Consider the following 12,681-nt stretch of genomic DNA (forward strand, 5'->3'; position numbering starts at 1 on the left):
AGGATGTTTTGAGTGTCTAAGGTCTGATTCTCTAATGCTAGCAAGAGGATCAACCTTTATACTTGTAGTCGAGGGCTGATCGTATGCGATCCGTTAATGGCCGCTGAGGCTCCAAACGATCGATCCATATACTTTGCTCGGCATAAATCGACTTGCATAGTTCTGTGCCGCATGACATTGTTTTGTGTGTTCTCGAATAATTCCGTGTTGTGCGACGCCATCTCATACGGCCCCGATTGACACGGCACGATCCGTCGTTTCATAGGAGTTCGAGGTGCCACATTGGCACGCATGCGCCACATCGACTCCAAGGCTCTGCTGGTTTTGATGTGACTCCTAACCAATGATTAGAGGATGGCACTTGAATATATCCTATCGGATACCACTGTTTCTGTCCGGCTCAGATGATTCAGAAACTCCCGGTGGCAAAAGATCATGTAGTTTGAGGCATCTAGAAATCAAAGTTGAAGGTATCATATAGCCACAACGCATGGTTTGCTCACCAACAAGAGATACAAAGCTACAGCAAGGTCGCCATATATGAGTTACAAGCTACTCCCAGTGTAACAAAAAGAAGCAGCATGAAAAAAGCACCATTGTTTTGCGAAAGCAAAGATCCTTGTAAGTGTGAAAACCTATTAACCTGTAAAATACAAAAATAAAAAAGACATAAAAGACAACACCATTACCATGCGATAGCAAAGATTCTCTTAGATATGAAGAATTAGATGGTACATAAAGAAAGAATGTAAAGCGATGAAAATTGTTTATATCCAAAATGAAAGAAAAATGTTCCATTATGTGTTGATTGAAAACTTGTGTCTGCATTGCGGACAGTCGTAAAAGACCATCTGCTCTTCATCAGCTGAACGTAGCTGCAAATTTAGATGATAAGTGATTGAGAAGCATGAACATAAAAACAAACATATTTGCAAACAACAGATGATCGACAAAATAACTTGTCAGAGAAAGACATGATCAACAAAAAGAACAACTTGGACATATAATCATATGAACAAAATCAATAAGGTGGAAATTTACCTGTTTGGTATAGTATTCAAGTTCAGGATGATGACACTGGGGACACTCTTCGTTAAACTTATCACACAAGAGTGAATCATGGTTTACATGTGACATTCAAATGAAGAAACACAGTTGGTCTTAAGTTGCAATGCACAGGATGAATCTTCAGGTGCTGTCTTTGGAACACTTCATTATCAACAGGTGCTGTCTCAAGGAGTACAAAGGGTCAATCTTCAGTTCTCTTCTAATATCCTGAAAAAGTAAAGTTGAAAATAGATGATATATGCTTTAGTTAAAGGTACAAAAATGTTGCAACCCTTCAAACATATTTATGAACAAAATCTGTATTAGAAATATCATTTGTAAATCATAATTGGATTATAATTTTAAATACAAGCTTAACCATTATACTGACAAGTACAAACGGGGTTGGGTGGGTTTTGGGGGGTGGACCTACGTATCACGAGTACTGACTACCATCTTACTGCAAAAATATGAAAATTACATGGCAAATCTGAAAATTGTAGGGTATGAGATGGTATAGAGTATAGACACAACAATGAAGAATATAGAAAAAGGTGACAAAATTTTGTGATGAAAGAAAATGAAATTATCACCATAGATATCTATGATCCTCATTTGATGGTTGGCATATGCAGCATCAATCATGTACATAATAAAGAACCATACTAAGCGTAAACAGAAAAGAGAGCTGAGTACATACAAGATCCAACTCGAATTCATTTGATTATGAACCTTATCTTAAAACCAGTAAATGGTGAAGGTAAAGAACCTGAATGGAATAGGTGTGCTTTAACTACATGGATAAGATACATGGGCATCAAGAATAACATAGCATGAATGGGAGAGTAGGGGAAAAGATAATTACATGGTCGTACCACTAATTTGAAAAATCTGCAGTTTATGAGACATGCCTCAGCTTTTATAGTGTTCCATGTTTCCCTCCCTTCAATCTCTTGCAAACAACTTTGGATTTATAAGTTTGTATTGAAATTAAAAAAAAAATTCTGACATTAGTATCTCCATCTTTACTCATTCCACAATGCTATGCATAAGTATGAACACACCACAGAAGAGAAGAAGGAAGAAAGAAATAATTTACGGTCTCCAGAAAATAATTCTCAGAATTACTAAACATAAGAAAATATTGTAGACAGGAAAACTGAACAATGCAGCACAGAAGAACAAATTTCACCTAATTAGGAGGGAAAACAGATTGAACTAAGTCCGTTGGTTGTTTGTGCCTTTAAGACGAAAATTACTCCTAATAGTGAAGGTTGCCATTCCCCTAAATCTTTAGAAATTTGAAAAGATGACCCAATGGTTGCTTTAAATTGAAACTCCTCTCTGTCACTAGACTTTTAGGATTTTTGGCAAGTCCTTATTTGTCTGGATAAAGATTTGCACCAACTCTAGAGGAATAATGTCAGACCAATAATGATAATGAGACTTCAGTAAATTATATGATGAGTTAGCTAGATGTCCTCCTTGTGGCATTTTAACAGCAGTAAAGAAAAAAATCTAGATAGCTAGATGTCATCTTTGAACAGACAATCAGATGACAATTGTCCTAATTGTGGCATTTTAATCATAACTCATCAGAACAAGTTATCTGAAAATTGGCAAGAACATCTGCAGAAATATTATGATGGATTGTTACGTATTTCAATGAGAAGGTAAACCCCTAATTACCAACTACCTTTTCACGTACTCCAGCAAAATTGATGGATGCTACAAATTTACATGCCAATCAAGCAATTGTTCGTCGAAGACGGACAAATTAAGTTACGCAAAGCAGATTCAACGAGTTCATCTATTTATTACAGGTTCCATCGGAAGGCGATGTGCAAGCAGGGCGGCCCCGATTTCGGGATTAGAAGAAGGAAAAGCGGAAAGAGAAGCATAGAATTACTTATGGCGTCGCGCTCGAAGCCACGGAGAGGGTATCTGTCGAAGTGGAGGGAATCGAAGGAGCGGAGGGTGCCACGCATGCTGAAGAACAGGAAATCGCGGGCGTGGCAGAACGACACCCTCTTTCTTCTCTTCTCCTCCTCCTGGTTGCAGCGGCGAAGAGATGGATGGCGGTGACGGTCACCTGAGGGGTCGCTTCGAGCTTGCAGGCGCAGGAGGGTCGAGGGGGCGGAGCGCGGTGACTTCACGCGGTGTGGGAGCCACTTGGGTGTACGCTTCTTGTGGGTACAACAAAATGACGGGTATTTATGCATATTTACCCTATCATTTTAAACATTTGTATAAGTAGCCTCCATGAAATCATTAACTTATACTTTTTTTCTTTTATGTTCCAAATACTATATATTTTTTCGGTAAGGAAAGCTAAGTCGTATTGGATATCTTTTTTTATAACATTGGACAAAATTAGGAACTCAATTATTTTTGAACAATTTTTGCAGAAAAATCCTTTGTTTTTGTTTTTCCTAAAACACTCCATTCATTTAAGTTTTTTCTTCTAACGGTGCTCATAATTCAAAAGAATATTCAAACCGTCCCTCTCCTGTAGTGTCAATCTCCTTTAGATCATTCTTCCTTTCTATCATTCCTCTCCATCGATGATAGGGTCTCGTTGTCGATGGATCAAACAAACCAACTAAATATAAGTTAAACCCTCTAGAATGTCATGATTGATCCTTAAATGTTGTAATTAATCTTGCATCCGAATACAACAGTGAAGCGTCTATTATATAATTGCATATCTTATTATGTCTATAAAAACAACTAATCCTGATTATATATATACATACTAAAGAGGGTGAAAGCAGAGTACAAACACACTTATGTATACAATTGAAGACAAGATCACCGAAAGCTTCTTCTCGAGAAATTTCACTCGTCATCGTCACCGGTGATAAGATGATAGGGAAAGTAATGACGTAAGTATTGATTTGCTGACTCGTACAATAAACCATTGTTACAAAGATGATGATGTGGGTAGGAAAACCCATATGCCTCTCTTCTCTGTGATCGACGATAGAGATACAATCTACCATCTATGATTTCAAAAAAAATCAAATGAGCCAACCACAAGGGGCATTAATCTCTGGTCGCAAAGTCTATTTCCCCTTCTTTTGATCGTCTGGCACAGGTGGTTGTCATATGTTTATCCCACACAGATATCAATCATGGCAAATAACACTCGTGCAGTTATCCTTCGCTAATAACACAACAGGGAGATATACCAACCAACAATCGACATAAATGAGCTCCTAAGAGATGTAAGAGATGACCCTAATTAGCCATCAATCTCTCTCCATTGATCAGTAAGGTATAAAAACCATCTCCCGAAAGCCTAAAAACCATCTCCATTGAACAACATTTCTATTATTTTCGTTGCCGTCCAGGACGGACCAAGTCATGTTGATTTCCTAGTGAACGGTATCGAGGTTGTAACGACTGGATCTTAAGAGGATGGCAATGAAAAAGAAAGGAAGAGGAAGAAGGAAGGAGATGCTTCGGGTGACTAGTTATTGTGCAGTGGAGTAATTGGTTGCGTCTGTGGCATCATCTTCTTCCCCAGCTTGTGCAGGATTTTGCAACAACCAATCTGTCCACCTCCTTCAACTGTCCCCAACCCCCAACCTCCGCCTGTCCTCATCACTTGAGCCACTGCAACATAGATACCGTCTCCATTAATGATGTGATGCAGAGAGGATTGGATTGCGAGAGATCAGCAAAGGGAAGTCACAGCCAGCTGCAGCTCCAGGTATGAACACCCTTTCTTAGCACTCTCCTCATGTAGAACACCCCATCCGCCCCCATTCATTGCCCTCTCTCCGCCTCTTCTTTATATTCTCTCCTTCCCATTCCCTGCCATGAGCAATCAGAGCCATATACTTCCTGTTTCCGACCTCCTCCTTTTGTCTACATCTCCCACTCAGGGAAGATAGACAGAAGAAGATGTCGAGGGCACCTTTTCCGGAGTTGTCGAGCTCGGTTAGGCTCAAGTATGTTAAGCTTGGCTACCAGTGCCTTGTGAACAACTTCGTGGCCTTCTTGTTGATCCCGGTGATGATAGCCGTGCCTTTGGTGCTGGTCCGGCGCGGGCCGGACGAGATCATGGCCTTATGGCACTCCTTGCAGCTCGATCTCACCCAGGTCCTCTTTTCTGTCTTCCTTTTGGTCTTCGTCGCCGCTGTCTACTTCGTGTCTCGTCCTCGGCCGGTGTACTTGGTGGACTACGCTTGCTTCAAGCCGCCGACCATCTGCCGCGTGCCTTTCGCTACGTTCATGGAGCACGCGTGGCTCATCAACTGGGACGAGAAGAGCGTCCAGTTCCAGACGCGCATCCTGGAGCGCTCCGGCCTCGGCGAGGAGACCTGCCTCCCCCCGGCCAGCCACTACATACCCCCCAATCCCACTATGGAGGCTTCCCGTGCCGAGGCCCAGCTCGTCATCTTCTCCGCCATTGACGACCTCCTCAAGAAGACCGGCCTGCGGCCCAAGAACATCGATATCCTCGTAGTCAACTGCAGCCTCTTCTCGCCGACGCCATCGCTCTCCTCGATGATCATTAACAAGTACGAGCTCCGCAGCAACATCCGCAGCTTTAATCTCTCCGGCATGGGCTGCAGCGCCGGGCTCATCTCTATCGACCTGGCCCGCGATCTGCTTCAGGTGCACCCGAGGTCCAACGCGCTCGTCATCTCCACCGAGATCATCACCCCCAACTCATACACCGGCAACCAGCGGTCGATGCTTCTTCCCAACTGCCTCTTCCGCATGGGAGCCGCCGCGATCCTCCTATCGAACCGCCGCCGAGACGCCCGCCGCGCCAAGTACCGCCTCCTGCACGTGGTCCGCACGCACAAGGGCGCCGACGACCGCGCCTACCGCTGTGTCTACCAGGAGGAAGACGCCGAGGGCCACACGGGCATCTCCCTCTCCAAGAACCTCATGGCTATCGCCGGGGAGGCGCTCAAATCGAATATCACCACCATCGGCCCGCTGGTGCTCCCCATGTCGGAGCAGCTCCTCTTCTTCCTCACGCTGGTGGGCCGGAAGCTCATCAACCACAAGTGGAAGCCGTACGTCCCCGACTTCAAGCTGGCGTTCGAGCACTTCTGCATCCACGCCGGAGGGCGGGCGGTGATCGACGAGCTGCAGAACAACCTGCAGCTGACGGCGGAGCACGTGGAGGCGTCGCGCATGACGTTGCACCGCTTCGGCAACACCTCCAGCAGCTCCCTCTGGTACGAGCTCAGCTACATTGAATCCAAGGGGCGGATGCGGCGCGGCCACCGGGTGTGGCAAATCGGCTTCGGCAGCGGGTTCAAGTGCAATAGCGCGGTGTGGAAATGCCTGCGCACCGTCGAGACCCTGGTCGATGGCCCCTGGGCCGACTGCATCAACCGTTACCCTGTTGACATCCCGGATTTCGTCAAGCCATGAGGTCATCGTCACTCCACGGTTGACGAGAGTCAAATATATCAAACTTGTGGGTCTCAAATAATCATTGTGATCATTATGATAGACGTAAATATAAAAATGATGATATTATATTTCTTATATATTTTAATCTTCAATTTGAGGATCAATCATCATAATATATGTGGAAATCCTCTCTCTCAATAAATTCTTTATTCATGGTATCAAAGTCTAAAATTTCCTCCCTCTTCTATTCTTCTCATGACCGTTGCAACCAACGCCTGTGTCCATGACTAGTGCTTAGAGTCGATCGCGACCTGCTCTTCATGTTGATGGTCTCTGCTCATATTTGTTCTTTGTTATTCTGCTCGACAATCTACCTCACAAGTTGGATTTGCCGAGACTACTTCAGTAGATCTGATTTGTTTGATCTCTTCCAGATCTGATCTATTTATGATTTACTCCATCTCATCTATCATATCCCATTGAATTTGATCATAAGAAAACACCCACTATAGATCTCTTCCTCTAAATATCAACAGTATTTGACCAACGATCGTTGTTATTTCATTTAGAAATAATAGTTCTTCTTAATTTACTAGGCTTATATCTATTAGTTGTAATTCCTTTCGAGTTATCTAAACACAGTAATTATACATCTCGATAAATATAGTTTACTAACCTTTTCTTTGGATATGATATACTGGGCTACATTTACATTGATGGCTCCCTCAATTATCTATCCGAAAATATTCAAATACTAGAAGAACCAATATTAATGACAAATTTTAATCATAAATTATAATTATGTCAAGATCATCTTATTATATAAGTTATTCAAGCATCATTTACTAGCTTTATAGCATCACTAATTTGTTCATGCAGTACTATAACAAAAGTATGATCCGAGTTATAAACCATATTCATCAATCACTCTAACTCTTGTATTTATCACAAGAAGTACCATTATTGATTATATGTAAAATCTAAAACTTATTATATATGACTTAACTTTAAATAGGTTATTCCATTAATGATGAATAAGTTATTGTCCATACTCTCAAATGACTTAGGAGACAAATACAAGGAATTGAAGTAGCAATTCGAATATGTGACTAACTAATGCTATTTGAAAAACTATATAACAAGTTGATTGTTCATGAAATGTATATAAAATGAGAAGAGAGGATGATAAGATCAACTATCATAGCTTAATTTAATTTAAAATATCTAAAAATAATAATAATCAAAGTAACAAAATTTTTAATAAAATATCAAACAAGATGTCTTTTGGATACATGGATAATATAGAGAGCTATCATCCTCCATTGTACTATCAACTCTTCAACTATGATGACAAATTTAACCAAATAATTCAGGAAATAACTTCAACAATAATTATTATAACTATCAGTAATTCTGATTTTCTAATAATAATAATTAATAAAAAAATCTTCTATTAGCTCTGTGATAAAATTGGACACATAATAAAAGTTTGTTGAATCTACTGTTACACTCAACTAGCCTTAAGCAAACATCACGACTACTCTGATCACTCATCTAAGCTATTGAATTGTTGACTATAGGGCTTTTCATCATATCACTTTTGATCTATAAAATTGATTCATCTATTTTGACTATGATGCAAGGAATGTATTATCATTGGTGATGGTAATGAGATCCATATCACTCACACTAGCTTTATAATATATAATTTATATACAAATATTTTTACACTCAATGATATTTTATGTGTATCATAAATCAAAATTTTTTTTATTTTTATCTCTCAATTCTATAAACAAAATAATATAGTTATTTTTTTGACTCATTTCTTATAAAAAAAATCGAAGCATGAGGCATCCTTGATTCGAGGCCGAATAAAAAAAAATTATGAGTGGTCATCAACTTGACATTGCCACTTTAGTCATCCATCATCTTTCATTAAATAATAGTTAATTTTTTATTACTCTTTTTAACTTTCTAATTAAGTGAAATTATTACTTATTTTGATGCTTATATTAGTAATAAAAGTGGCTGACTATCTTTTAGAATGTCTTCCATATCTTGCTCTAAACCACTTGAAATTATTTATACTAATGTTTAAGGATTTTCCTCAACCATTTTTTATGATAATTTTAGATTTTATATTATTTTTATATATTACTTCATTAAATATGCATAGTTCTGTCCTCTTAAACATATATCTAAAGTTACTATAATCTTTACTCGTTTTAGAAAAGTGATCAGAAACTTTTTTAGTCTACCATTAAAACAGTTTAGTCTAATGGACAAGGTGAATTCTAAGCTCTAACAACTTACCTCTGATCATGAAGTATACAACATCTCGAATCACCATCTACATACCTCAATTAGTTAGCTTCATCGAATGAAAACATTGACACAGTTGAAATTATTCTTACCCTTATACATCAAGTTTTTATGCCACTAATCTTTTAGTCAATACTCTTTCAAACCATAGTCTACCTCATTAACCATATGTTCATCTTAATTTACAATATTAGTCACCATTTGAAAAAAAAAATTTAATAAAATTTTAAACTTTCAAAAACTCAAAGTATTTGGTTATTTATGCTATCTCTGGCCATACCCCTATCTTCATATATATTAACACTAAGATCTAGACATTTCATCTTTATCGAGTACTTTCCGATACCATGATCATCAAACTCAAAAAATCTTTGTCTTATGTCATATTATTTTTCTTGGGTCCACCTTTTTTTTTTAAATCTTGCTTCTAATAATATGAGCTATTACAATAATCATCTATCACTATATTCATATGAGTACACCTCAAACCCCGCTTAAGCGTACCTCTCATCACATCAATCAATAATTCTCATCTAGATTTGTACTCCCTTATTACTCTAGTTTATCAACACCTCCCTCCTATAACTTTTCCATCTACCTCTCTACCAGGTCACTCTACAACACCTAATGAAGCAAATACCTGACACCACAAATGATGTTTGTCCTCTTCTCAACCAAGTGATACTAAAGTGCATCAATTTGATCAGGTATGTGTCACTAACTTTTCACTAATTCTGATACGTTTAGTAAAACCTAATAATACCATCGATATCATATAGTAACACATTCTAAAAATGATATTTTCAAACCATGCTAACTCTTTGATCTCTATGCTATCAAATTCTTAATCTTTACACTACAAAAGCTCCAAAATCTCCACATTAGTGCAAAATCATATGTGACGAATATAATGCCTACTTTATAATACCATATGGACCTTTGAACTATTTCACCTCACATAAAAATGTTATCAAGTGTAAGTGAATCTTTTAAATTAAGCGGAATCTAGATAGATTCATTGCTAGATACAAAACATATTTAGTAGTCAAAGGGTTTCACTAATGATCATATGTTGGTTTCACATAAACGTTCGATCCACTTGTTAAACCAACGATAATTTAACATATTCCAAGTTGGCTATCACTCAAGACTAACATGTATATTAGCTAGATATTAACTATACTTTCTTATAGAGACCTTAACTAATAATGTCTTTATGTAGTATAACTCATTAGCTTTATTTATCCTCAATATCCAAACCATGTTTATAAACTATGAAAAACTATTTATGAACTTCGTCAAGCTCCAAGAGCCTAGTATATGAAACTTAGCTTATTTTTTATGTCAGCTGACTTCGTTAACTCAAAATCTGAAACCTCTATATTTCTATAATAATAAAATGGATATAATATATATCTATTGGTATATATGGATGACAGTATTATCACATATAATAATTCTATAAAGACCAAGTAATTTTTTAAGTAATTGGTAGATCGATTCTTCATCAAAGACTTAGGAATCTCAAGTTATTTTTTAGGAGCAGAAGAAATGTTCATATCTTCTAGATTTTTCTATCTTAAAAAAAGTGCATTCGAGATCTATTATTAAAGATGAATATGTAGAATATCGAAGAAGTCGTCATCTCACTCTCCAACACTGAGTCACTCAAATTATACGATGATAGTCCGACTATAGATCCCACATATTATTTACAAGTATTTAGTTCCTTGTAGTATTTCTCTTATATATTCAGATATTTCATTTATAGTAAAAAATTATCACAATTTATATATCGACCCTCTACTACATATTGGTCTACACTAAAACATATTTTATGATATCTTAAAGGGACTCTTAATTATGGACTTCTTCATAAACACTCATTACTTTATCTCCATACTTTTGTTGATACTGATTGGGCAAACAATACTAATGATAGAATATCTATATTAGCCTATATTATTTTTCTTCAAGTAAATCTGATTAATTGAAGTTTTAAGAAATAGAACATAATTATAAGATTCACCATTGAAGTTGAATACTAAGCCATCATTACTATCATTACAGAACTCAACTAGTTCACCAATCTATTATATAAACTTGACATTACCTTCTAATCTACTACAATAATATACTTTAATAATGTCAACTCTAAATTTGATGTCTTTTTATTCCTATGATAATAAAATGGATGTACTATATATCTACTATCTACTTGTAACAATATCATCACATATAATAATTTTATAGAGATCAAATAATTATTTAATTAATTACTTTGTTTACCATTTTAGAATTTAACTAGTTCACTAATCTATTATATAAAATTATCATCACCTTCCAATCCACTCGTATAATATACTATGATAATGTTAATTCTAAATCTGATACCTATTTATTCCTATGATAAAAAAATGAATGTACTATAAATTTACTGATCTATAAGGATGACATTATCATTACATATAATAATTTTATGGAGATTAAGTAATTCTTTAAATAATTAGTAAATCAATTCTTCATTAAAGATATAGTAACTTTAAGTTATTTTCTGTGAGTAAAAGTAATGTTCACATCTTCTATATTTTTCCTATCTTAAAAGAAGTATATTCGGGATCTATTATTAAAGATAATATGTAAAATGTTAAAGAAGTCATCATCTCACTCTCTATTCTATCACTATGTCACTTAAATTATACGATGATAACCCTCTACGGATCCTACATAGTACTAACAAGTACTTAGTTTCTTGAAATATTTATGTCTTACATATTTAAAAAATTATTTACAGTAAAAAATTATCATAATTCATACATTGACCCTATATTAAATATTGGTATGTACTAAAACATATCATACAATATTTTAAAGGGTCTTATAATTATAAACTTCTTCTTCATAAACGCTCTCATTTCATTCCTATACTTTCATTGATGCTGATTGGATAAACAAATTAATAAAAGAATAATTATATCAGCTTACATTATCTTCCTTCGAGTATCTTTAATCAATTGGAGTTCTAGAAAATAGAACATAATTGTAAGATCCATCATTGAAGTTGAATATGGAGCCATCACTACCACCAATGTAGAACTCTATTGGGTTATCAATATGCTACATGAACTTAACATCAATTTATAATCTGTTTCTATAATATATTGTAATAATATTAGTGCTACCTATCTATCCTATAACATGATGTTCCAATCTCATATAAAATATATTGTTATTGACCTTACTTTGTTATAAATTAAGTTGTTAAATGTCTATTAGGTATTTCTCATCTCCATGCTTTTGATCAAAGCCTCTTGCTCGCTAGATATTTTAGTTATATTAATCCAAAATTGACATCCATAATGAAAATTTAATTTTTTTAAAGCGAAGATCATGATAAAGACAAATGTAGAATAATAACCTTGCATTCTTTACATGCGCTAATCCTCAATCAATTTATGATTTGGGGATCAATCGCAATGATATATGTGCATGATTTGAGTATAGAATTAAGAAAAATATCTCCCTCAAATCTGTATAAATATATATTATCTTAATGAATGAAAGTTATTTCTTTACCATCAACACCTTTTCTTTTTCTCTTTATTTATTTTGTGTTTGTAACTTTGTGATCAAATCGACCCAAAAAATACATGGATTTGATGATCTAGTAATTGTTTATGACATTAAAAATTATATTCATATATTTTTTATCGTCAACATATTATTGGTATATATATATATATATATATATATATATATATATATATATATATATATATATATATATATATATTCAAGATAGTAGACAAATTTCACTTATATGAATCTATTAATATAACAGGGCCATGACGCATCAAGATTTGCGTCCATCGCGCTTCGAGATGCGTCGCAGAATTCAGATCGAACGGTAGAGGATTGTCTGGGCCA

At 36.0% G+C, this 12,681-nt stretch overlaps 1 protein-coding gene and 1 long non-coding RNA gene across 2 annotated transcripts; one reads left to right on the forward strand and one right to left on the reverse strand.

Moving 5' to 3' along the window:
* Positions 1-478: 478 nt before the first annotated feature.
* LOC135595023 (uncharacterized) lies at positions 479-3,238 on the reverse strand. The gene is made up of 3 exons (XR_010480264.1): positions 2,957-3,238; positions 1,042-1,275; positions 479-875 (listed from the first exon to the last, which is right to left on the reverse strand). It is a non-coding gene; the product is annotated as an uncharacterized LOC135595023 (long non-coding RNA).
* A 1,601-nt stretch (positions 3,239-4,839) lies between these two features.
* On the forward strand, positions 4,840-6,566 carry LOC103968550 (3-ketoacyl-CoA synthase 6-like). Its single transcript, XM_009381804.3, has one exon. It carries the CDS (start codon positions 4,957-4,959, stop codon positions 6,445-6,447), a length of 1,491 nt encoding a protein of 496 aa, XP_009380079.2. The 5' UTR covers positions 4,840-4,956; the 3' UTR covers positions 6,448-6,566.
* Positions 6,567-12,681: the final 6,115 nt, after the last annotated feature.

This window comes from Musa acuminata, chromosome BXJ1-10 (assembly GCF_036884655.1).
Source record: "Musa acuminata AAA Group cultivar baxijiao chromosome BXJ1-10, Cavendish_Baxijiao_AAA, whole genome shotgun sequence".
NCBI lineage: Eukaryota > Viridiplantae > Streptophyta > Magnoliopsida > Zingiberales > Musaceae > Musa > Musa acuminata.

What these genes read in the sequence shown, in the direction of transcription:
- LOC103968550 (XM_009381804.3), top strand. Translation starts at nt 4,957, where the DNA reads ATGTCGAGGGCACCTTTTCCGGAGTTGTCGAGCTCGGTTAGGCTCAAG.